Consider the following 27,678-nt stretch of genomic DNA (forward strand, 5'->3'; position numbering starts at 1 on the left):
AGGCTTTTTATCTGTAATAAAATAATTCAGAAATACAATTTTTATTAGATAAAGGCAAGAGTAGTACACCGCTGTTCAATAGTTATAAATCGATTAAGCGTCAACTGTAAGAGGAAAACAACGGAACAACAGAAACACTGAACTGCTACAAAAACAAACGCCAACATACATAGAAACGATAAAATTGAGAATGGAAATGGGGGAAACGGACTATTTGATAACAACTGCCATATTCCTGACTTGGTACAGGACATTTTAGGGAAAAATGGTGGGTTGAAGCTGGTTTTATGGCTAGTCAAACCTTCCGATTATAAGTCAATGTTAAAAATACCGCTAAAATGACAACATTACGTCACAGGAATACAGTACAAATAAACGCAAGAACACTCATGACAGAGAAATACATAAATAAATAATATAATAGTACATTAAAATAAGGACACATCACGTCTATGACATTTTACTTAGGGCTGACCATCACTTCTTATATCTTTCATTCGGGAACAATAGTTATACTCTGAATTTCCCTTATTGTAGGCTATCGATGCCATGACCTTTCATCAATTTATTGTTAATTGTTCGACGAAATGCACCACTGAATATTCAACAAGTGTTTTTTTAATATAAAGCTTGACAATCTGTTTACAACTATAAACAGGAATGTCAATAGCAGTATTTATAAATCATATTTACTATGTCGCTATATCATTTTTTTCGTCATTCCTATTGACAATATACCATCTTTGTCAAATGCATTGCAATTTCTTTCTTTTCCAAAAGTATATCTGCTGTCTCCTCATAATTATTATAACAAGCAAAAAAAAGAGAAAAAAAAGGAAGATGCTCCTTCATCCTTTATCTTATTTCATAAATGGTTGCCTTGTTGTCAAGTAATATCTTTACTATCTCTATATGTTTTTTCAGACAAGCAATATACAAAGGAGTTGCTCCTGTATCCCTACACTTATTAATGTCTGCCTTATTGTCAAGTAATAACGTAACTGTCTCTTTATGATTATTTTGACAGGCAACATACAAAGGAGATGCTTCATTATTATCACACTTATTAATATCTGCCTTGTTGTTCAGTAATATATTTACTGTCTCTTCATGATTATTGTAACACGCAATATATAAAGGAGATTCTCCATTATTTGTACACTTATTAATGTCTGCCTGGTTGTTCAGTAATGCTTTAACTATCTCCATATGATTATTCTGACAAGAAATAAACAAAGGCGATTGTCCATTATCTCTACACTTATTAGTGTCTGCTTTGTTTGCCAGTAATACATTTACTGTCTCTATATAGTTATTCTGACAAGCAATATACAAAGGAGATGCTCCGTTAGCATCACACGTATTAATGTCTGCCTGTTTGTCCAATAAAACCTTTACTGTCCCTGTATGATTATTGTAACAAGCTATATTCAAAGGAGATGCTCCATTATTTGCACACTTATTCATATCTGCCTTGTTGTCTAGTAACAACTTTACTATCTGTAAATGATTATTCTGACAAGCAATATATAAAGGAGATGATCCATCATCACTACACTTATTAATGTCTGCCTTTTTGTCCAGTAATAGCTTTACTGTCTCTTTATGATTATTGTGACAAGCAATACACAACGGAGAAGATCCATCATCTCTACACTTATTAATGTCTACCTTGTTGTCCAGTAATAGATTTACTGTTTCTGTATTATTATTCTGACAAGCAATATATAAAGGAGATGCTTCATTATCATCACACTTATTAATGTCTGCTTTTTGGCAAAGTAATACCTTAACGATCTCATTGTAATTATTGTAACACGCAATATGTAAAGGAGATACTCCATAATCAGCACTCTTATTAATGTCTGCTTTGTTGTTAAGTAATACCGTAACCGTCTCTATATGATTATTCTGACAAGCAATATATAAAGGAGATGCTCCATCATTATCACTCTTATTAATGTCTGCCTTTTGGTCAAGTAATATCTTTACTGTCTCTTTATGATTATTGTAACACGCGACATGTAAAGGAGATGCTCCATTATCAGCACTCTTATTAATGTCTGCCTGGTTGTTCAGTAATAACTTTACTATCTCTTTATGATTATTCTGACACGCAATATATAAAGGAGCTGCTCCATCATCATCACTCTTATTAATGTCTGCCTTGCTCTCCAATAATACCTCTACTATCTTTATCTGATTATTCTGAGAAGCCATAATCATAGGAGATGCTCCATTATCATCACATTTATGAACATCTACTTTCTTATCTATTAATATCTTTACTGTCTCTATATGATTATTCTGACAAGCAACATTCAGAGGAGATCCTCCGTTACCATCACACTTATTAATATCTGCTTTGCTGTCTAGTAATAACTTAACTGTTTCTTTATGATTATTCTGACAAGCAATATATAGCGGAGAAACTCCATTAGCATCACACTTATTAATGACTGCATTGTTGTCCAGTAATACCTTAACTGTCTCTATATAATTTTTGTAACACGCAACATTCATAGGAGATGCTCCATTCTTTGCACACTTATTAATATCCGCCCTGTTGTTTAGTAATAACTTAACTATCTCTTTATGATTATTCTGACAAGCAATATACAGTGGAGATGTTCCATTATCATCCCATGTATTAACATCTGCCTTGTTGTTCAATAACATCTTTACTGTCTCTATATGATTATTGAAACAAGCAATATGTAAAGGAGATGCTCCATTATTTGCACACATATTAATGTCCACATTGTTGTCTAGTAATACCTCAACTATCTGTATATGATTATACTGACAAGCAATAAATAACGGAGAAACTCCATTAGCATCACACTTATTAATGTCTGTATTGTTGTCCAATAAAACCTTAACTGTCTCGATATGATTATAGAAACAAGCAACATTCAAAGGAGATACTCCATTGTTTGTACACTTATTAACGTCTGCCTTGTTGTCTAGTAATGCCTTAACTATCTGTATATAATTTTTCTGACAAGCAATGTATAACGGAGAAGCTCCGTTAGCATCACACGTATTAATGTCTGCCTTGTTTTCCAGTAATAGCTTTACTGTCTCTATATGATTATAGTAACAGGCAACGTTCAAAGGAGGTGGTCCATTATTTGCACAATTATTAATATCTGCCTTGTTGTTCAGTAATATATTTACTGTCTCTATATGATTATTGTAACACGCTACATTCATAGGAGATGCTCCATTATTTGTACACTTAATAACGTCTGCCTTGTTTTTAAGTAATACATTTACTGTGTCTACATGCTTATTTTGACAAGCAATATATAAAGGAGATTGTTCATTATCATCACACTTATCAATGTCTGCTTTGTTTTCCAATAATAGCTTTACTATGTCTATATAATTATAGTAACAAGCAACAATCAAAGGAGATGCTCCATTATTTGCGCACTTATTTATGTCTGCCTTGTAGTAAAGTAATACCTTTACTGTCTCTATATGATTATTGTAACACGCTATATGCATAGGAGTTGCTCCATTATCTCTACACTTATTAATGTCTGCCTTGTTTGTAAGTAATACCTTTACTGTGTCTACATGCTTATTCTGACAAGCAATATATAAAGCAGATGTCCCATTAACTGCACACTTATTGATGTCTGCCTTTTTATCAAGTAATAACTTCACTACGTTTTTATGGCCCTCCTGTGCTGCTATATACAGTGGAACCAAATCATCAAACCTATACGGATTAACTTCAACACCATGATAAAGACACCACCCAGTGAAGGGAGTGTCCCCTAAGTAACAACACTGAATCAATGTAGTACATTCGGTATTAACATCATAGGTCAGTGCTAATTGTCTTTGGACTTGAATATCAAGGGTTTTTAAAGAACAAAGGAATCTCTCTTTAAACTCTGATGCCTTCATATTGATGTTGTTAAACACGTATTGTACTCTACCATTCGACCAGTCATCAATCATTCTTTGTATGTACATTTGATGGTATTCAGGTGGTACTAGAGTGATAAACTGATCCATGTTATCTTTTCTTTCTAATAGAAATCTCTGCATAATAATCCCACTGTCTCCATTCTTGATTAAACATTGGATCATATTTTTACCAAAATAGAAAGACAAGAAGTCAAATATTTTATCATGTATAGTTTTGAATATCCCTTGTTCTTTCTTAATGAAAGAATATTCAAGTGTCTTCAATTCATTTAGTAGAAACAACCGTGATGTTCCTCTGTCCAGTCTACATGCCTCACATGTATTCTCTATCATTGTTTTTATCACTGTATCAATTTCTTCTGTAAACCATGTTTCTTTCAGTCTATTGTTGAACATCACACATAAAGCCAGAGCACAATATTTTCCATTATTTCTTTTTTTAAGAAGCTTGTCAATCTCTGCTTTATACACTGAAAATGGATATTCGAAGAAATCTGTATTATTGAGGGCAGGATTATCATGATACAATTTACAAAGAAGTGGAAAACAATCATATAAATCACAGAACTTAGTTATCTCTAAATCTTTTGTATCAAGATATAAATCAGCAATTGACTGTTTCTCTTCGCCAGATAAACACAAATCTTCTGACATCAAGTTGCATACACATTTCCTAAAAATGGATAACTGTTCAAATTTGTCATCCTGATACACTTGTAGTCTGCATGCCACAATGATTTTTGTCATTTTATTTTGCATCAGTTCTTTTATACGTTCGATTACCGATTCCAAACTGTTAACGTCTGACTGGTTTATGGAAAATGTTCCACAAAAGTCATCAATAACAAACAATGTTTTCTGGTTTGGATTGTAGAACTTAATAATGTCATGTGCATTGGTTACAAGAAGAACGTCGTAATCTTCATCAACCATTTTCAATGCCACATATTGAAGAGTTGCTGTTTTCCCAGAACCAGAACTAGCAGTAATAGTTACACAACTGTTCTCCTGTACACATGCCATTACATGTTTGGCAGCTTTGGTTTCAACAAAGTTGGAATTATTCATTCTCCATGCTTCCAAAATCTGTCTGATTTGTTCTGAAATTTATAAATATGAGAAAATTATGTCCTTTATCATCTTTAGATTTAGAGTGGTAGCAGTCTATAAGTTTACCAATTGTATATAATGGTGGCCTATATCGGCGAATATCATCTTTCCTGTTCATACTTAATCACGATTCATTATACACCGCATGGTTTACATTTAAAAACTTGAAAACATGGCTTTTTTGAAAAGGTCCTTTTCATTTGATAAACTCCCCATATTTATTTAAGTAGATTATCTTTGATTTCTAAACCATTTGGCTCTAAATGTTCGTGATGAAAAATATCAAGAAAAACTGCTCAAATTCAATAAAATTGGTAACTTGATATGTTTCTGATGAAAGGAAAATTTATCACTTATGAAAATTTCACTAATTTTGAAATGACAAAATACTGCAAAATAAATACATGATATATATATATATATATATATATATATATAAAAGATTTCTGGTCAAGATTGATAAAACTAGTATTCTGTGTTACTACAACATACTCCAGTCATTGTCATGATAGTCACACCTATAGAAATACATTTTTTTCGACATTGGACAAGATATTGTCCTTCTGTACAATGTATTACCCTGCTGAATAAAATCTCAACTAAAGTGCAGCTGCAAAATTAGGGTAGGATTGAATAATATTATATCAGACTGTTAAGTATTTTCATTTGCTTTGAGTCTATATAAAAAAGAAGATGTGGTATGATTGCCAATGAGACAACTCTTCACAAGAGACCACATGACACAAGAATCTACTTTGGTTAAGCTAGCAATAAAACCAGGTTTAACCCATTATTTTTTTGGGGGGAAATTCCTGTACCACATAAGGAATATGACAGTTGTTTTTCACTTGTTCCATTGATTGATAGCGTTTGAATTTGTCAGATTTTACGAACTTCCTCTTTTTGAATTTGCTTTGGAGTTCGGTATTTGAGTTATACTTTTTCAGTACTTGCAAGAAAGTCTTGGTATGGTTAAGTTACCCGTTTCTTTTTGCGTAACTATCAAAAACATATCACTGAAAAGAACTTGCTTTTGCGAGAACAAATATATATAGAAGAGAGAAGAGGGACGAAAGATACCAGAGAGACAGTCAAACTCATAGATCGAAAACAAACTAACATGTGCCATGGACAGATATAGTTTAGGGATGGACATATAAAAATCAAATAATTGCCTATGACCTTTTATGTCAAATGCCAAGGTCATTATTCATGGTACACAACACATTATATTGAGTGTTGCACCTATGTGTAAGATATCAAAATTAAAGCCTTTGTAAAAATACAAAGTTAATGTTCAAGACAATCAAATTAAAAGAAAATTTCAATGGTCAAGGTCAAATGATGGTCTTGATAATAATAAAAACTGACTTATTGTAAAAATATCCTTGCCAAATATCATAAGCAAGCTTGTGTCAAAAGGTAAAAAAAGAGTAAAGCCTCGGCTAACCATTTGGGCAATGCTGACCCATAACTTGAATAAATGGAGAATGTGTCTATGGGCCACAGATGCACCCGCTTGTAAATATGCATGAGTCAACTTCCACATGCAGATGCAGGATTCATGTCGTTAAGACTGTTTTGTGATTATAAGCATTGTGTATAAGTTTCATAGCATTTGGTTGAGGCAAACTAAGATTAGAGAACGGAAGCGACAGATTTAGCAATTTTTCCATGTATAAAGGGGCATAACTCAAGAAAGTAACGCCACCGATTTTCTAACATGATATGTGTTTTGGGGTAAAAATCATTGTGTATAAGTTTCATAACATTTGATTGAATCAAACTAAAGTTAGAGAATGGAAACGAAAAATTTAGCAATATTTATGTTAATAATGGGGCATAACTCATGAACGGTAAAGTGACGCCACCCAATTTCAACTTGATATTTATTTTGTGGTAATAATCATTGTGTTAAGTTTCATAACATTTGTTTGAGGCAAACTAAAGTTAGAGAACGGAAACCAATTTGTGGGGACGTTCGGGACGGACAGGGACATACGGGACGGACGGACGGACATGGATAGCACTTAATGCCCCCTCCGTTACGGCGGGGATATTAAAAAGGTTTCTTACTAATTTGAAAAATTCTGTCTTGCTGATCTTTTTTCCTGTTCAACATTTCTATGTGTATGCTATAGATTTCCACAACAAGTTGAATTGGAAGCCAGCTGCTGCTTCATTATTTTACCCCCGCTTCAAGTATTCAGTAGACAGGAAGTAGATCAGCAATGGATGTGAAAAAAATTACACACTTTAGCATGCTCACATAAGGCTAGATATCAAACTTCAGGATGGTCAAAGTTACTAAGAAACATTAAAAAAAATTTAATGGTCATCATGTGTAGGAGTATTTAGACATTTGATAAACTAGAAGTTGATTAGCCATGAAAAAGAAAATCCATCGCATGGTGAAGCCTGCTCTAGAATCTGAAAATAAGTCAATCCGTAATTTTCATGACAAAAATAAATGAAGAGGATTATAGAGAAATAAATAAAATTTCTTTGAGGAGTCCTCCTATAATTTTAAACGAATACAATTCTTGAACTTATACTATGAGATAGATTCTGACCCAGCATTGTTATAGTTTCCCTGGTAGATTCAGGTTGGTAGTTTTCGGATAAAAGATAAAAACATGGCGATTGAAAAAAAACGAAGAACAACGAATGCCAAGTCGTAGCCAACACGTCCCCTTACACAAGAAGAGGTAAAAAGCAAGTATTTGTTCATATTTTTTATCACAATTTGAGTCAATTTATACAATTCCATATCACTGTACTAAATATTACTTTATGTAAGTTTTGGTGTTGACATTTAAAGTAAGAAATACTGAAGTATGTTCTACAGTTTTGGCCCTTTCCTTTTGTTTTGCCGACATAGTGATGTTTGATCTAAAGTATTGGTCCTTTCCTCTTGTTTGTAGGTCCGGGTTTTTTGCCAAAAGTTATTGTAATTACGTCTTATTTTCCAAAACACGCAAAGAGTGGTTGCTTAAATGTTTTGATCCTTACCTCTTATGTTCCAAGGTACTGTCGACTGTTCTAAATGTTTTGTTCCTAACTCTTTACATTCATCAAGAATATTGTTACCACCTAGTCTTCCAACAGCCTGCAAACATCCAATAGATGTTATACATTATTTCATGCATAGCTTCTAGTCAATTTACTATATATGACTTCTTTCTATTTTGTTATATGCTGAAAGTAACCAATTTTTAATCATAATGATACACATTCCTGTTTCTTTTTGTTTAACCTGTCCTTTCATTTTATTACCTATTTTAAATAATTGATATAAAAAATAGTAAAAGTCATAATAAATTTGTCCATTTGAAACCTTTTGAAAAATAAAAGGCTCCGTTAAACCTGAATCCCTCATCTGGCGACAAAAAGACATTTCGTTAGGTGCCAGCCGACTCCCACCAACGGATTTGCTCGCGTTGTTATTTTACTTTTTTTTTTGCACATTCCCCGTTTCCATTTTCAATTTTATTTCGATATGAAGTTTTACTTTTTCGGAATTATTTTATTTTAAGAAACAGACTTCTCATTTGGAAATATACAGCTTTTTCAATGGCATTATATTTATGCTGGACCACATCCATCGATTTGCAGACCGTTGTCTGATAATTACAATATTTGTTGACCAAACACCAGTACAGGACCAAACCTTTAGACCAAACATCACTATGTCGGCAAAAAAGGAAAGGACAACATTTAACATAGATTTTTCAGTTTGTTTCAAGAAAATTTAATGCGACTGTCATACAAGTGAGAGGTTTAGCTAGCTATAAAACAGGTTAAATCCACTATTTTTCTGCATAAGACATGCCTGTACCAAGTCAGGAATATGACAGTTGGTTTCCTTAGATGTGTTTGGGCTTTTGATGTTACCATTCTAAAAAGGACTTTCCGTTTTGAATTTCCCTTGGAGTTGGGTATTTTTGTTATTTTATTTTTTTTTAGCACATTCCCTGTTTCCATTCTCAATCTGATTTCGATATATGCTGAACCACATCCATCGATTTGCAGACCGTTGTCAGATGAAATTAAGGCAAGCATGGACACAGGATCTGTATTTCAATCAGATTGTAAAGAGTTATCATTTAAGGACAATCAAACAATTTTATTTATTATTCATGTTTGTATATCTTGTATGGCTGATCACTGTTATGATGATAGTTTCTGCCTATCCCTATGTGTTTCAGATAAATAGCCAATAACTCAAAAATATGTTCAACATTGTCATTTGAGTTTCAGTTTTTAGGTACAGTTTACGTATATTGTCATCCTTTTATTTTGAGCTATGTTGTCGAACGCTTGAGATTCATAAAGCGTTGTTTTCATTTTTGTTGTTGATATAGACGACATTCAATAAATCATAAAATTTAACATATGTTTAACTGTTTGTTTCAAGAAAAGCGAAGCTCCATAACCATAACTTAATTATGTAATTTCGATGAAAACGTCTAACAATATTTAGATTTTTCAGTAAAATATATCAAAATGAAAATAGCAAAAATTTAGGATACTGTCTTCTTGTCATTAAAAAGCATCTTTCTAAATTTCATAAAATTCCATGAAGGTTTGACAAAGTAATTGATATTAAAAAAAAGACGTTAAACTAAACCTAAATGTTTACGCAATTAACGTTCACAACGAAATTGCTATGTTTATAAAACGGAATCACAGAAGTTGTGTTCAGCCGACGTTTTTTTACAATACTAAAAGGAATGTAAAAGTCCCTGACTCCAGTAAAAATAGTCAAATGGAACTGATGATATAGCACGATCAACAGAATATGACCACATAAAATCCTACTAAATACGAAACATTTATGTTAAACGGTCTCTGAGTATTGATGTGTTTCAGACACACGAAGGAGAGATGGACAAATGGACAGACAGACGGACGGACGAATGGAAACATATTTCCCGCGTTCTGCGCCACAAGGGACGAAAATAGATGTAGCTGTAAACAGATATATTGCATAGTTATTTCTTAAGTGTTGTTTTCATTTTTTTTTTGTAGATATAGACGATATTTGTTAAATCATAAAATTTAACATAGGTTTACCTGTTTGTTTCAAGAAAAGCGAGGCTCCTAATCGTGATTATATAATTTCGATGAAAACGCCTAACCATATTCAGATTTTTCAGTAAAATATATCAAAATGAAAATAGCAAAACGCTTAAGTTAAAAAAAATCAAACGCATAACCTGAGGACAGCATAACATCGCTTTTGTTTTATGAATTAATCAATATGAAGGGTAAATCTTATAGTGAGAGGAACCTTGTGACATAAAAAAAGTGAGATATTTGGAAATCATCATTCATGAACAATAGACAAGCACTTAACCGTGTGTCATCCTCTAAAAACATAGTCTAAACTAGTTGCTAAATATGTTTAACAGAGAATTCAACGAGCTGTGTACACTGGGTTTGTAAACTCACAAACTGAATAAAAGTATTTGAGTCAGAACCTTATTATACATGCAATAACAATAAAATTGAGAATGGAAATGGGGAATATGTCAAAGAGACAACAACCCGACCAAAGAGCAGACAACAGCCGAAGGCCACCAATGGGTCTTCAACGCAGCGAGAAAATCCCGCACCCGGAGTGGTCCTCAGCTGGCCCCTAAATAAAATTGTGTACTAGTTCAGTGTAAATAGACGTCACACTAAACTCCAAAACATATAAAAGAACTAAAATTAAAAAACATACAAGACTAACAAAGGCGAGAGGCTCCTGACTTGGGACAGGCGCAAAAAAGCGGCGGGGTTAAACATGTTTTGTGAGATCTCAACCCTCCCCCTATACCTCTAGCCAATGTATAATAAAGAAACACATAGCAATACGCACAGTAAAAATTCAGTTTAAAAGAAGTCCGAGTCCGATGTCTGAATAGGTAACAAAAGAAACTAAGCAAAATGACAATGATACATAAATGAACAAAGGACTACTAGCAGTTACTGACATGCCAAATCCAGACCTCAATTAAACTGATTGAAAGATTATGTCTTCATCATACGAAAATCAAGTACAATCTCTCCCGTTAGGGGTTTAGTATCAACATCTAGCAAAACATTGTTTTATCTTAAAAAAACACATGTTATTTTTCCTTTAAAATTTATCTTTCCGTAAATCTCTGGATTCTGTTTTTGTGTATCATGCGTGAATATTTCACAGTGAAATCTGCATTATGTTTAAATAAGAATCGAAAGTAGTTTCTACAGAGTGTAACATAGTGTAAACCAGGTAAAGAAACTATTTCGGACCAATCACATTTAAGTGAATGTGGATATGCAACCTCAAAAGAACAAATTGTATAATGTCTTTCAATCCAAATCAAATTCCCTTCTGATTAGTAAATGAGGATAAAAAGTATAAGGTTGGCGTCGACAAATAGCGTATCACTCACTTATCCCAAAAATATAAAGTAAATGGAAGTTTTTCATGAACAAAAGGAGATGAAAGACACATACTGTTAAGTCGAGGTCACTTCAAGTGTCAAACAAATGCTTACTCATAAGTGATTCCAGTATTAAATGGTTAGGATGTACTTGTTCTTGAAATAAGGAAGATAAATTTTTCTTTCAATTTCATATGACAGGTCGATTTACACTTGTCCCAAAAGTATTGGTTTCGATGTACTTATACATTACATTGATACAAGCTATGCTTACTTCCAGTTAGATGAAGGTCACTTTAGGCTGTCTTCCAAATTAATACTAAAGACCCCATGACGTTATCATGTCTCAATATGAAGTTATAGCTATGATCAAAATCTAGAACATTAATTTTACCTTTGACCTTGACATCAATTAAATTTCGGTGTCATGAAGCAAAAACTGCTAATCAAATGACCAAAAATATGGCAAACGAGTTATATCATCATTCATACATCTTTATTTAGGGGAGAATACTCCTATTATAGGAAAATTTTACCTTTCGACCATCTTTTTTTTCAGAAACGACAAATATTAACTACTCATCATGTCAGTACCGAAGTACTGACTACTGAGCTGATGATACCCTCGGGGACTGATAGTCCACCAGCAAAGGTATTGACACAGTGCGGTAAAAAACGAAAACAATACGTTAATAAGTTTATGCGTCCGAAGTGCTTTCCTGGATTTACCTTCATTAGGAACACTCAAAGCCGAATATTTGAAAGCCGTGAATGTATATGAACCAAAACAGTTGAAGAGCTATATACCCAAAAGGTACCTAAAACATAGCCAAATCCATCTAAGGTCAACTTTGCCCGATGTAGTTGAAACCGTGTAAAAACTTATATTTCAGGGGCAATAACTCCATATTAAGTCATCGGATTTTTCATATATGTTTACAGGTAGAAAGAACTTGCCATTTTGATCATTTTGACATTTTTACTTTAAAAAAACAAACGACTGGGCTGAATAAAGTTGTCGTCAATTAATTTCCAAGGGAAACCATATAAAAATATTTCCCTAGGAACTATAAGATTTCTGATGCAAAATATCGTCAAATAGTACCATCTTACCTTCTATTTCCCCTGGAAACTTTTCATGAATACCGGTTGAAATGTATAGCTTCACATGGAAATATTTTCGTTAAAATATATTTTTTTTGGATATTCTTTTTCATTAAAAATATTCCTATATTTGTAGATATTTTATTTGTATCACTCATCATCGTCTGATAGTTCGTGTTTATCTTTGGTTAAACTTTAAAAGTAAACTTAGACGATTTCAATAAGTAATATTGAATCATGTTCAGAAATCTATGTATTTTTTTTACATTGTATATGGAGGAAAGTCAAATTCCTATTATTTCCCACACACAAAAAAAAAAAAAAAAAAAAAAAAAAAAACACGTTCCCTTTGACAATTATTCATTTTCTCAATAAAAAAGATGAAATTGATAAGTGTATATTTTTCAAAAGTGTCTATTCCCTATTTCCAGTTCGTTACACTATTAATCTGTTTGTATTCCTTTGAAATGATTAAGTATTCCGATAGAGTCAGCTGTATTTCAGTAGCAGTGCTAAATCATCCCTGAGTATGTTTACCGGGAAACAAAAGATGTTAATATATTATCCCTGACTTGTTTCCCCATGAAAACTCACAACCTATAAAACAAATCCCTGGGAAACAATACATATAAATGTATTATCGCTGAACAGTTTCATTACATACATTACATATTATTCTATTATCTCTGACAAGTTTCCTCGGGGAACTAACAACCAAAAACATTTCCTTTGGAAACAATATATATTAATATATTATCTTTGGCCAGTTTGTTCGGGAAACTAACAACCATAAACATTTTCCTGGAAAACATTACATATTATTCTATTATCCCCGACTGTTTTCATCAGAAAACAAACAAAAAATCCCTAATAAAATATACATATTCAACTATTATCCCTGACTACTTTCTCCGGGAAACTAACAAACAAAAAACAAATCCCTGGGAAACAATACTTATTCATCTATTATTCCTGACTATTTTCCCCAGGAAACCGACAACCAAAAACATTTCCCTATGACAATATGATTTTTGTAAAACTTTTTCAATAATAAAATTCCCTAGTAAAAGAAAAACAATAAAAACAGTGTTTCTTTGGGTAATATTTCGAACCATATGAATATTTGTCCCATACACGTATGGTCCAACCATACGAGTATTATATACGTTTGGTTGATTTGAATACTTTTTCGTCCGCATGTGAAACCACGGACGTTTAGGGCATGGACCTTTTTTCTTAGCGTTTAAATTATCATTTCAGAAACAAGAGAAGCAAAAGATACCAAAGGGACATTCAAACTCACAAGTCGAAAACAAACTGACAACGCCATGGCTAAAACGGAAAAGACATTTTCAACTGTCATCCATGTATAATTTCTCTTGAAAGGAGACAACAAAAACATTTCCTTTGAAAACAATACATATGAATTGATTAAACCTTACTACTTTCCCAAGAAACAAACAACCAGGGGATATTTCCATGGGAAGCACGTGTTTTGCTCGTTTGTTTCCCGGAGAAATTATTTATTAATAACAATCAACAATGTAAAACTTCGAAGGGATATATTTTATTGGTTGTTTCCGGTAAAATAATTCATCCATGGCAATTGAATATGTATTATTTCCAATGAAGAAACGTTTTGTGGTCTGATTCTTATTGAAACAATTCAGTTTCGTAAGTAAACAATAGATACGTTCGTTGCTATTTTTGTTCTCTTATATATAGATCTATAAATAAAGCTAATGCTATAAAAAATATTTCTTTCTGTACCCCTTTCAAATATTTTTAATAAATCGTGTTATCCTCTGAAATTAAAATTGTTAAATTTAGATGGGTTCAAACAGTTATAGTATTAATTATATTCTAGAAATTATTCATTTTCCATACATTTTATATGGAGAAAAATCGAATTCAGTCTATTGTTTCCGAGGGAAATTTCTCATTTAGTAATAAAACAAGATACTCTAATGTATTAATTTTTCATTAGTGTCAAGACAAAAGGAAATATTGTCTTTTCGAATCAGCTCTTTATATAATATTTATTTGTAGTTATTTTCTAAAATGACATACTACATGTTAAACCAGTAGCGTTTAGTTGAGTTGCATTAGTAGTACTGGACAATAATGGTTAACCTCTGCATCGTTCATACACCAAAAATAGATAATAGTTACAGAAATTACAAACACGAAAATCCTACTTTTTAAGAAACAGACAACAAACAACAGTTCCTTGCAAAAACTGTTATTTTAATTTTTTATCCGATGATTAATAATTTCACCAGGAAATATACAACAAATGTTTTTACGGGAAACAATACATATTTCACTGTTCTCCATATAAAGTGTAGGACAGATGCGGTGATTAACAACATGATTTAGTACTGTAAATGAAAATTAATTATATGCTACAGGTTTTATATTTCGTTTGAAAGGATACTTATAGGCAATACTATATGATAAGAAGTCTTGGCCAAAGAAGTAACATTTTGTTTAGTCTTAACATTACTAACAACTATAAACAAAAGAGTATCTTGTTTTAGGTTTTTTAGAGTTAATTGAAAATTATCCTGGAAAAAATATAGCAATAAAACTTATCTTAGTGAAAAACAATTAAATGTGAATGTTATTAAAGAAATTATATAAAAACTATAAAGAATTCAGATCATGATTTAGCACTACCACTGAAATTTATCTGACTCTATCGGAATAATTCATAATATCATAGGAAGACAAACAAAAAATTAACATAAACCGGCAATTGAAAAAAAATATACACAAATAAACTACTTCTTTGTTGTTGGGGAAATGATTAAGGTCCAAAATATCCAAACGGAACTTGTTTTGTGTGGGAAACAATAGAAAATCGACTTTCCTCCATAAACATTATATGAAAAAAGCAGATTTCTAAAAATGATTAAATACTACTTATTGAAATCATATCTATTTTAAAAGTTTAATTTCAGAGGATTACACGAACAATCCTTGATCGGAATATCTCATAGAATTATTTTTTGAAAAAAATAGCTTTAAAGAATATATCTGTTTACGAAAATAAATAATTTCCATAGGACTAGACAAACAGCATACTTCTCTGGGAAACTATATAATTATAATAAACTGGTATTCACGAAAATTTTCCCAGTGAAATTAAAAATGAGATGGTCCTATCTTACATGTAAGTATTTCAGATATTTTGCACCCGAAATCTTATAGTTTCAAAATGAAATATTTCTTATATGGTTTCCCCGGGAAATAAATTGACGACAAATTAAGTCAGCTGCAAATGTATTGTTGTACTGACCATTTTTACCGTGTCAGTCTTTCACCACTTGCTATATTTTTTTTAGTCAACAAATAGTTTGACTCAAATGATCCAATTCTAGCAAGGACAGCCATGCATGTTGGTTGATGAAGTTGACAACCTGAACAAAAAACACAAACTTTGTATATATATGAAGCAGAGAAACTTTAGGTTCATTTGATTGTGTACTTTCCGAGATGAAGATTAAACATCAAATTTACGGACGACGGACGATAAGGAATGCACAGTGATGGCTAAGTTTCACCTGAGCCTTCGGGCCAGGAGAGCTAAAAAATGTTAAACCTGAGGAAAATTATAGGTATATGTTTTGGGTCTTAAAAATTAATGTGTACTATATGTTTTGTCTTTCCTTAAATTACAGATACATGTATATTGAAATAAATAATGCCTTATTACATGATCATATTTTCTTTTATTTTAAATGGATCAGTTAAAGAAAAAAAACTGACAATATGGCTGTTGGACGGGTAAAATCTTGGTGATATAAGCTTGATTTTTAATGAAATAGAAGTCAATTATGTGGGTTTTTTTGTGTGTTCAAAACTTATCATTGACCATAAGTTGGACTGTATTGTCAAAGAAAGTCTCGTCCTTTTTCTAAAACAATTCATCGGAAACTATCATGACCTTGTTGGTAATTCCTTTTCAACTTCACAAATAATACATGTTGGTCTTGAAGTATAGATTAAGTTACTGACGTTGTTCATTTAACGTAATGTTGTCATTTCAGCGGTATTTTAACATTGCCATATAAGCGGGAGGTTTGGCTAGCCATAAAACCAGGTTCAACCCACCATTGTTTTCTTAAAATGTCCTGTACCAAGTCAAAAATATGGCAGTTGTTATCAAATAGCAGTTCAGTGTTTCTGTTGTTCCGTTGTTTTCCTCTTATAGTTGATGTGTTTCCCTCGATTTTGGTTTGTGACCAGGATTTGTTTCAGTTAAATCGATTTATGACTATTGATTAGCGGTATACTACTATTGCCTTTATTCATTATATTAATTCATAGTGTTCTTTTTATTTGTCCTTGTTCATTTTTAACTTTGTACTGTTTAGTTCATTATTGGTAATATACTTTTGGCTTGGCTAGATATTTATACATTCCGCCATTGTGTTATTGTGCTATGGCTATTTTGTTTTCTTGTCTTTCGGTTTTACTTAGGTACTTTATCTATAGCGTGAGGATATGCCATTTTCTTTTTCTTTGTTGAAATAGTTATTTGTTTTTATAGTAATTAAAGTTATAACACAATGTTGATTATTGTTTTTTTAACATTTTTACATATTATGTCTGTTTGTTTTGTTCATACATTGTTGTCAATATGACGGTTTGTGCAACTGTCATGCAAGTTAAAGGTTTGGCTAGCTATAAATCCAGGTTTACTCCACCGTTTTCTACACAAGGAAATGCATGTACCAAGTAAGGAATATGACAGTTTTTTTTTCATTCGTTTGATGTGTTTGAGCTTTTAATTTTACAATTTTATAAAGAGTGTTCCGTTTTGAATTCCATAGGAGTTTGGTGTTTTTGTTATTTAACTTTATGAATAAAACTGATATCCTTGTAAAATAAAGGAATATCGATTGTATCGAATGTAATTTCTTGACAAAAGTCTACACTCGAAAGAAAAACATTAACCGATTCACTTGCAAAAATACAATACCAAGCTTACACTTTACTAACCTCGATCTTGTGAAACAAAAAAACAGTCGAAAAAATATAGCGGAAACAAAAATCAGAACAAAATCACAGTGTCTTTCCACTGGAATGACGGAACGACCTAATTGTCAAGATATGTCAAAAGGCAATTACATATGATATTCCTGACTTTGGACAAGCATAATAACAGATGGGTTAGCGACTTTTGTTTTAGATCTCATATATTTAATTTTTTAATTTAATCTATAGATTAATAAGGGTAACTTTATGTAAATTTCCATATAATTGAAAACTAGCATGATTTGCTTAAGGTATAGAACCACTAATTCAGGCCAAGTCGAAAAAAAAAACATACAAGAAAGTAGTACATATTCTAAACAAAATGTTTCCTTCGAATAGCTTTATCTCTGTCAATAGGTGAAATATTTGAGTAGTTTTGGTTTCAAATGAAAGCTTGGGGACTTAGGATTTCTGTATAACCCTTGTATAACGTTTCTTTTGAATAATAAAGAAGTATATAGAATTAAAATAGGAGGGCACATTTGCCCTGTTGTTCAGATCAGAAGTACATGTTTTTGTACTATCAAACTTCCGGGAACCAGTACGCTCTAATATGCAATTAAATGTATGTTGAATTATTCAGCACAAGTTAGGATAAGGTATAATTTTTAAAAGGAAAGACTGCCACTTTATTGGAACTTTTATCAAAAGTTTCAAATTCGTCAGTAGATCATGACTGAGGAGGCAGGGCCAAAAAATGTACATGGACATGAGATTTCCAAAGCTAATACAACTCTATACCGTATGTCATGTACTGTAAAAGTACTTTTATTCGTGGGTACAAATTTTCGTGGTTTTAGTAAAAGTTACATCTTCGTGGGTTCTTAAATTCGGCTCCCCAAGGGTGACTGGGGAATAGAAGTATGGTCACCATTGGTCTTCCTCCGACCGGCAGTAAAACCCTTGCTAAAGTGGGGCGTCCGTTTGGCTGTGCGGGATGTACAAATTTGCAGCCACGTCCGGTCAGAATGGGGACGTTAAATCAGATGCCTCGTGTAAAGAGAGTGTCTAGCTCTTAGCACGTTAAGAACCCTTGCAACAACTCTTTGAGGGGTCCGTAGGTGGCCTGTTGCAAGGCTAATTTTCTGTCCCTATCCAATATACCCTCATTTCCCGTGGCAGTCTAAATTTCTCCGACCTTAATGCCGGACGCCCCTATTACAGAACCTACCTATTGTATTTATTGTTAATTTGTTCTCGTCCTGAATATGCATGGAATATTTGACACTGGACGCACCAACAATCAATCAATCAATCTTAAATTCGAGAATTTTATATTTCTGAAGAAATAAAATCGATAGAAGAATTTGAAGCCATCAGAAAGGAAGATTCTTTATATTAATCACATGTTGTTTTATAATGATTTTTGGTGGACATTGCAAAATAAGGTGTTCATTTTAATTTACTTGTTCGTCTTCATAACTGACAACATTCAACAAATTTGAAATAAAATAATTGCTTTCGGAAATAACCTGAGTCATCTATGCTTACAAATTGTCTCGGTTGAAGGAAATTGCAAAGTACACATTTGAATTGTTGCACACGTGTAATCAGAAGTGATGCCTCTAATTAACCCGTGATCGAATGATCAACAGATTAAAAATCATCATGGGTCATTAACATGTCACTTAAAGAAAACGGTTACATAAACAAATACTATAGAAATACGTTGAATTGTAGAATTAATTCTTATGAAAAGCAAGCCCAATATGAAACATTTTATCCGTATGAGAATTATGAGGAGACAAAAATGAACACTTCATCAAAGCATATCATAACCGGAGAATAAAAAGGTAGAAAGTCGTACAGTTAAGTTTTTTTAAAGATTAAATGGATAAAATCCTGACAGTAGTTTTATATATAGTTTACAGTGCGTTTGCCGATATTCGATGTATTCTCTAGATTAATTGCCCGTATTCATGTAGTCAAACCTTCATGGGGATCTTTCCACGTCTTGATTTTGATAACACATTTGTAACAGTTGCTTTCCTTCGTTGGACACTTAAATTCGTGATAAAGCCATCGACGAAAACCACGAAAATTTGTACCCAACGAATAAAAGTACTTTCACAGTATATAACATGTGTGGTTCCTCTTAAAACTACCTTATTACAAATTAATCAATTTGTTAACGGCACCGCCAAAAGTAGCATACATATGTCAAGGCAAAACAAAGACTATCTCATAGGGAGAGAAATGAACTATTGTCAAATGATTTATGTTATGCAAACCTCAATAATATCATTCCATGCTGTGCTGAAAAATGTGTTGTCTATCTTTCCATCTTTATTGTGTGAAATGTGGTTCCTATAGTACTTTATCCTCCCTAAATCAGCCGATGGTGTAGTGTCTGTTGCCAATGGCAACTTATCAAAATGGTTCAAATTAGCAAGATTTGTAAGCAATGTGATCATCAAAGTTACATCAAACAAGTTTGAATCTGGATTACCTGCAAATAAAATTCAACCAAAACAATCGGACAGAATTTCACAGAAATTTCAGGAAAGAATAGGTCCCCTGCTGAATTGAATGCGTATCAGATGTCTGCAAGTTATATGTACTTAGTATGCCGAAGAGATAGATAAGAGGCTTATCCAATGATTCTTTTGGAAATGGACTTATGACACTGCTACAGTACATCAAGTACCTACGCCTTTAAAAGGTTGATCACAACAAATATACAGTACCTGTTTTATTTTAAAACTGTCACAGGTTAGGGGATGGTTAAGCGCTTACAAACATGTTTCGCCAAGCACAATTCTTTTGTGCCCAGATCCCGATTCTGTAATTTAATGGTTGTCGTTGGTTGTTGTCTACATTGTTTTGCGTATGTTTTTTTTAATATAAATCAGTCATTTTGTTTTTCTTTTGAACTGTTTCACATTCTGAGGTCCTGCAAAAGCTTAATATATATATACAGTATGGGTTCAATTCAATGCTGTACTGTGTCATTCAGTTTAGTTGTTTAAAACAGCGATCTTATATCTCTGTTGGATAGATGTCTCATTTTCAATAATAGTACATTTTTTCTAAACATATGTGAACACTGTACAAAGTTTAAAATCATAGATGTATGACAATCATGACTATGACATGATTGTAGAGCTCATATTCTCCCGAAAACTTACATGAATGGAACATCATCATGATCATAGTCTTCTTTTTAAATGTGAGAAGGATGATATACAGTTATCTTCTGATTTTATACTAGTCTATATCTTATCTGATTTAAATGCCTGGTGATCACGTTAAACTATTATTATAATTAATAATTGTTACTTTTTTATGATTTCAATCTACATTAATATCAAAACAACTAAAATTAAAAAGGGTCCTTTAAACTGATTAAGGATGTTGTTTTTCGATATTTGGTACTTAACCACTAACAACGCCAAAATATTGTATGCTGTGTATACAATGACATTATAATAAGTGAGAAAGATGCTACATGTATTCAGTTATTTTTATGATTTGATGCTTTATCTGATTTTCTGAAACTGGTCGTTATTCTATAATTTATTTCAATCTCATCGCATGTATCAAAATCGTATCTATTAAAAAGACTTTATCATGTTTATTGCAATGAAAACTGTATTGTTGAGAAATATAAATCAAAGTCAAAAACATGTAGATATATAATGGTAAATTGTCTTATCATCGACATTTCCTTTTATCAATAATTGTTTGATTTATGAATTTACTAGAGAAATTTTTCAATACTCCCTACTAACATTTATGGAGATTAAGTAGACTTTTCAATCTTTCACCGAAATGTATGTGTTCTAGAGTATAAGTTGAATTTTCAGAAATTACACCCTAAACACTTAGATCTGTGCATCGTACATCGAATTCTAAAAATTAAAAATGTCTCTGTGACAGACTGCAAAAAAGAAACCATGAATGTATTTTTTTTGGTCAAATCTTGATCGTAACAGATTTTAAGCCAAGAGGTTTGGATAACTTTATACTTTGTAACATTATACTTTTTTTCTGAAAAAAAAAATGTTTAATCTTTATTCCTGAAATTTGGCAGAACATTAGTACTTTAAGGCATCTCAATATCCTGAGATTTACACATTTTGCCATTAAAAATATGCTTATCGTGAATTTGTAGTGATTTATAGATTTTAACTTTTTTTCCCTTGCGAATAATGGTTTCCATATAATCATGAGAATTGAAGGTGCAAATGTAAAAGAAATTTCAATCAAGATACGCCTGTTAATCTTGAGCCTACCTTTTATTTGCCCCAATTATCTTTAATTTTTTCAATAAAGACAATTCTCTACTGACATAAACCTAGTTAAACTACTTCATACCTACCATTACATGGAAACAAAAGTTTCCACTGTGATTGATTGATAATTCTTTTCTGTTTTAGGTCATTCAATTTGTCGGTTTCTTTAATAATTGATGCTGTGCAGGATGGATAAAATTTACCGTCAAAGAATTTCCGTACTGCACGAGGGGAGATTCCAGATAGTAACAAACTCATCCTGACATAGTTTTCTTCTTCCTGTGATATGGTTGTCATGTTATGTTGGCCTTCACTTTGACTGGGTTTCTTGTTTTCCATTATTGAAATGGAATAATTTTCTTGAAACATATTATACATATATATCATTTAAACATGTTTAAATTCATAATGAAAATACAGTTGAAAACTCATATGATTCCTATCATATTTATAATGAGATGGCAAATCTGGGTTGGCCAGGGAAAGCGATCACCCAAGTTGCACCAAAAGGTGCATAATATCTCCCAGACCTAAGAGTTTAAAATTAAAAACAAAACCATTGTCAGAAAGCAAGCTCAAAATACTCCACTCCATAATCAACTTTCACACCATTTTTAGTGTTACTGTTACCTTCCGTCTCCCTTTCTCGTAAATGTAATATACCAGTTGTGTTCCAAATCCTATTCAAAGTACAAGATTTATCATCTCCAGATTCATCAGAGGCTTACCTTGGGTTAATTTCAGTGACTTTGACCTTTACAATTGACCACAAAATCAATAGGGAAATTCCTATGTGACCATATCTGTTATTTTTGTTTCAATTTTATGTAAGGTTCTTGAATTATTTATTTTAAGCTCTCAAAATTATTAGGAATTCTTCTCTCGTTATATGTAACCATGCAATCTCTGACATGTAACTTGTGATCAGGAGAAATAGTATGATTGTAAATATCAACTGTCAACCAGATTTCAAATGACGTGGATATACGTAATTAAAGTTAGATACATATAGTATATTCAGCAATAAAATACCCTATAATGAAAAATGTGAAAAAATACAAAACGAGAAAACTAAGGAAATGATTTTTAACAAAACTAATTTCGAAAAAAAAAATATGACAGACTTGAACCAACGACTACCACTTACATGCTCCTGACTATGGACAGGCATATACAGAGTGTGACGGGGTTAACAATTTGTGTGAGCGCTCAACCCTTCCCCTAATCTGGGACAGGGGTTTAACAGCATAACATGAAAACAAATTGTAACTGACTTAACTCAATAAATCAGTATGAAGTACACAAAAATAAAAACAAAGAAAATAAAAACAATAAAAGCACCGATATTAGGGTACTCTCAGCTGCTTAAAGTTAGTTTAAAGTCAAACTTATATATAAATCATGTTCTCAAAGTATCAATCAGTGCACATACAACAAATTTTGTATAAAGGTGTCATAATTAGTCTGTGAAACGCATGGCAATGTGCAATGCCAAATATAAGTAAACAGTATCTTCGGGACATTTCAGTCTATTGAAAATTAAAATCGGTTTTGCCGAAATCTGCATACAAGCCTCTAAGAAAATTAAACTTCTTTCAACATTTTAATATGTAGTTCATGTTTACTCACCAAATTTACGGGAATAAGTATCACACCAATAATAATGAATCAACAGTATATTCTTAAAGCATTGCAAGACACAACCTTGACTTACCTGTAAAGTTAGTTTTACTTGTTCTCAAGTGTTCACACTAAGCCGCCTAAACATTTCTAATGCTGGTCAGTTGAATCTATACAGACTTTTTAAAAAATCAGTGTACAGCCTGTGGTTGCAAAATCTAATCGTGGGTTCTGTTGACAGGTGTCTTGGAAACTAATCGATACATCCTACTTATGTATATAATATCTGAAAAAAGTGGTATGATAAAAAGTTAAATCACAAAAATACTGAATGATGTTGTTATTATGAAAACTCTAACCATCTCAGTACTAAAATAGACAACAGAGAGGTCTTCATTTTTGGTGGAGTTGTCTTCCCTGTATCATGCACATGTATCACCATCAGTATTGGTAGTGAAGTTTCTTCCGAATTGTGGCAATTCTTCATCGTGCACAATACTGCAAATGATAAGAAATTATAACAAATAAGATACATATATGTGTATTTACGTGTACAAAGGATAAAAGTTATAAACAAACTGAATGAAATATTGGTTGGCAATAAAATGTCATAGATTCATTAAAAATGTAACAGCTTGCATAGACGACTTAGTTAAGTAATTATGCATGCATTGGTTCAATAATTCCTTAACATTATAATGAAAAGAAACTCGTTTATATGACTTTGACATAATTGGTGAAAGGATCATTCTGCATCAAGATTAGAATTATAGCCATTGTGGTCAGTTAGCATCAACTTCAATACTACATTTATCTACTTACGAGAATTTTCAAATTTAGATTATGATCTTTAGCGGAGAATTCCGGGAAAAAACAACATACTTTGTGTTACATAATTGCTTAGTCATTGATTCAATTACTATCAGGTTAAAATACACAAATGAATTTTAATATATTTTTAAGAGCTATCTCAAATACACCTCACCTACCTGCTTAATTTTGTATGTATTTAATCACCCTATTAACGAAATAAAGCATACAAAAGGACTCATGACAGAGACATCTATGATAGATCTTATCTGATCCGCACGAAGATCATAATTCTTAATCTCAAGTATTGCCTTAACTAGAGTTTGATTCCTAATATCTGCTCGCCAATCTCATCCACGGCTTCAATTTTCCCTATGGAAAAAATTGTTTCATCTGATAATATTTTCATATTTTCAGAACGTAGTACATATATCACACACAATAAATCCTTTGTATTGCTGTTACTTTCCAAGTATGCCAAACATTTGGGTAATTTTTGTATAGAATGAAAGTTTGGCGACATTGGAACTTTTGTTTTGAATGATAAAGCACAAGCATGTTTTAGGTCATTTTTTTATTTCAATGAATACGTTACCATCAAAAATTGTAACCAGTCCACTTTGCTAAGTCTGAAAGTTACATTCGACTTACGTCTTCAGTTTTTTGTACAGCAGAGCTATTTTAGTTGCTGCTGGATCTTTATTTAAGGAAGGACAAAGGAGAGTAGTTTGAACAACTCAAAACTTTCATTCTAGGTGAACGAAAGCCTTGGCGTTTCACTGCTTTTTATAATGAACACCTTGCATTAATTGGTCAACCTTATACTGCGACAAACCGACAGCAGTTGTTTGATAAGTCACCAAATTATGTTAGTGAAACTCTGTTGTTTTCTCAAAAAGTCAGGGGCAAACTATTTGGCTTTCCTATTGGAACGCTTAAAGGAGAAGTTAGTTAAACACCACCTACTGTGAAGAAATATAAGAAGATGTGGTATGAGTGCCAATGAGACAACTCTCCATCCAAGTCACAATTTGTAAGAGTAAACCATTATAGGTCAAAGTACGGCCTTCAACACGGAGTCTTGGCTCATAAAGTACAGCAAGCTATAAAGGGCCCCAAAAGTGACTAGTGTAAACAAACAACAAACGACAACCACTAAACAACAGGAAGCTTGATCAACAAGTAATTAGTGAAAACAATACGTCACAGGTCCGTTCTATGCCTCTCTATTCAGATAACCTATATTATCTGGGGCCTTTCGTGCCAGCGCAACAAATAATTTCCCTCTGAATTTCCAAGGGGAGTTAGAATTCAGCCATCTAAATTATTAAGTAACTATGGTTTCGACCGACTCGGACAAACTTTGCCGTAGATGGATATTTACTATTATTTTTAGGTTCTTTCTGGCCATATAGCTCTTCAGCTGTGTCGGTTCGATACCGCTGCTGGTAGACTATCAGTCTCCGAGGGTGTCATCAGCTCAGTAATCAGAACTTCGGTACTGACATGATTTCTAACAAACCTTTCTTAAATTATCCGTTAATAAATTGATAAATTATAAAGAAACAAAGGTATCAAATTCCTCATTCAAAAAAAGGATTTGACTATTATCTAAATATTTCACTAATAACATGGAAAGTTTTATGTATTAGAGGTCTTTCATTTTATTTTACAGCTGTAGATCTACATGTACAGGATAGTGAAGTGTGTATCGGTCAATTAACCATCAACGCACACAGATGTTTTTTTTCCGTAATGACACAATTCCATATACTTCATACTTGTACAAGTATATTGTATATGTATGAAGATGTACAATAGTTGTGTATAGGATCATTGATATACATGTATAATGTATCATACCTGTGACATATATTTGAATTAACACAAATGCAGCTTCATGATTTTGACCTGTACTTCAAAATACATTTGTATTGAACTCGCTTTTAAATAAATATATGAATAGTAAAAAACGCTTTCCCTATCAAAGCCTTGGATCTCATTACTTTTATGTATCATGCAATTACACTTTTATCTGCAAATATTTCTTTTACCACGTCATGAGCATTTGGTCTCATAAACATTTATACAGCTGTATGCTGTTATATTAAGTTGAAAGATTAATTTTTCTCTTAACCCCCATCCATAATCATTTGAACTGGCCTTTTAACATTAACTATCCTAACGTGTTATCTCTTTAGTAAAAAATACAAACTGCAATATCCTTATGTTGATTATATAACTGTTCAGGTCAATGTACATATTCTTAATTTCTCATTCAAATATATCGAATGGATATAGGAAGATGTGGTATGAGTGCCAATGAGACCATTCTCCATCCAAGTCAAAATTTATAAAAGTAAACCATTATAGGTCAAAGTACGGTCTTCAACACGGAGCCTTGGCTCACACCAAACAGCAAGCTATAAAGGGCCCCAAAAATTACTAGTGTAAAACCATTGTAACGGGAAACACTTATGAACCACATCAACAAACGACAACTACTGATCATCAAATTCCTGACTTAGGACAGGTGCAAACAATTGCAGCGGGTTTAAACGTTTTAATGGTACCAAACCTTCACCCTTATCTGAAACAATAGTGTAACATCACAACATAGAAAGACACATTATAAAATATCAATTGAAATGGCTTAACTCAATCAAAAGACATATTAACACCAGAGAACATACACTGAACAAATAAATTTGATCTATGATACAATGCAAATACAAAATAAATAAACTAAGGGAAGAATAATTAAAGTAACATGTTATACCGCTGTGAAATGTTAAACAATTTAAGAAAAACAATATGCTTGAACAAAAATATCAGCCATTTGCAATTACTTTAAACACAGGTAAATGAAAATAATTTTGAATGCATGTATAAAATTTTCAAGAGAGGCGAAACATATCCAAAGGATATTCAATCTCGACAGGCCATGACAATGACACAACATAAGAAACTACATACTGAGCAATACAAAAGGTTGATCTCAGTTCTTTCTGTAGGGTAAAAAGTAAAATAACAAAAATACCGAACTCCGAGGAAAATTCAAAACGGAAAGTTCCTAATCAAATGACAAAATTAAAGCTAAAACACATCAAACGAATGTATTACAACTGTCATATTCCTGACTTGGTACAGGCATTTTTTTATGTAGAAAATGGTGGATTAAACCTGGTTTTATAGCTATCTAAACCTCTCACTTGTATGACAGTCGCATAAAATTCCATTTTATTGACAACGATGTGTGAACAGAACAAACAGACATAATAGGTACAAATGTCAAAAAAAGGGTTACAGCAGTCAACATTGTGTTATGATCTTAATCACTATAAAAGCAAACAAACAGGTCCATCTCCCCAGGTGGTACCTGTCGTGTTGTTCAT

The 27,678-nt window shown here is 32.4% G+C and overlaps 1 protein-coding gene across 1 annotated transcript; it reads right to left on the reverse strand.

The window, feature by feature from the left end:
• Positions 1–855: 855 nt before the first annotated feature.
• LOC127707250 (ankyrin-3-like) lies at positions 856–27,678 on the reverse strand. The gene is made up of 6 exons (XM_052211800.1): positions 27,640–27,678; positions 8,068–8,164; positions 4,942–5,045; positions 3,472–3,594; positions 2,587–3,372; positions 856–2,490 (listed from the first exon to the last, which is right to left on the reverse strand). The coding sequence occupies exons 1-6, from the start codon at positions 27,676–27,678 to the stop codon at positions 856–858; spliced, it is 2,784 nt and encodes a 927-aa protein (XP_052067760.1).

The sequence above is a fragment of the Mytilus californianus genome, unplaced genomic scaffold (assembly GCF_021869535.1).
Source record: "Mytilus californianus isolate M0D057914Y unplaced genomic scaffold, xbMytCali1.0.p SCAF_60, whole genome shotgun sequence".
In the NCBI taxonomy this organism is placed as follows: Eukaryota; Metazoa; Mollusca; class Bivalvia; order Mytilida; family Mytilidae; genus Mytilus; species Mytilus californianus.

Excerpts from the sequence above, each read along its gene's own strand:
- LOC127707250 (XM_052211800.1), bottom strand. The coding sequence starts at position 27,678 with ATGAACAACACGACAGGTACCACCTGGGGAGATGGACCT. Across the intron at positions 5,046-8,067 it reads AGTACCTTGGAACATAAGAG|AACAAATCAGACAGATTTTG; the intron begins GTAAGGATCAAA and ends TATAAATTTCAG. Across the intron at positions 3,373-3,471 it reads ATCATATAGAGACAGTAAAG|CTATTATTGGAAAACAAAGC; the intron begins GTATTACTTTAC and ends GACATAGTAAAG.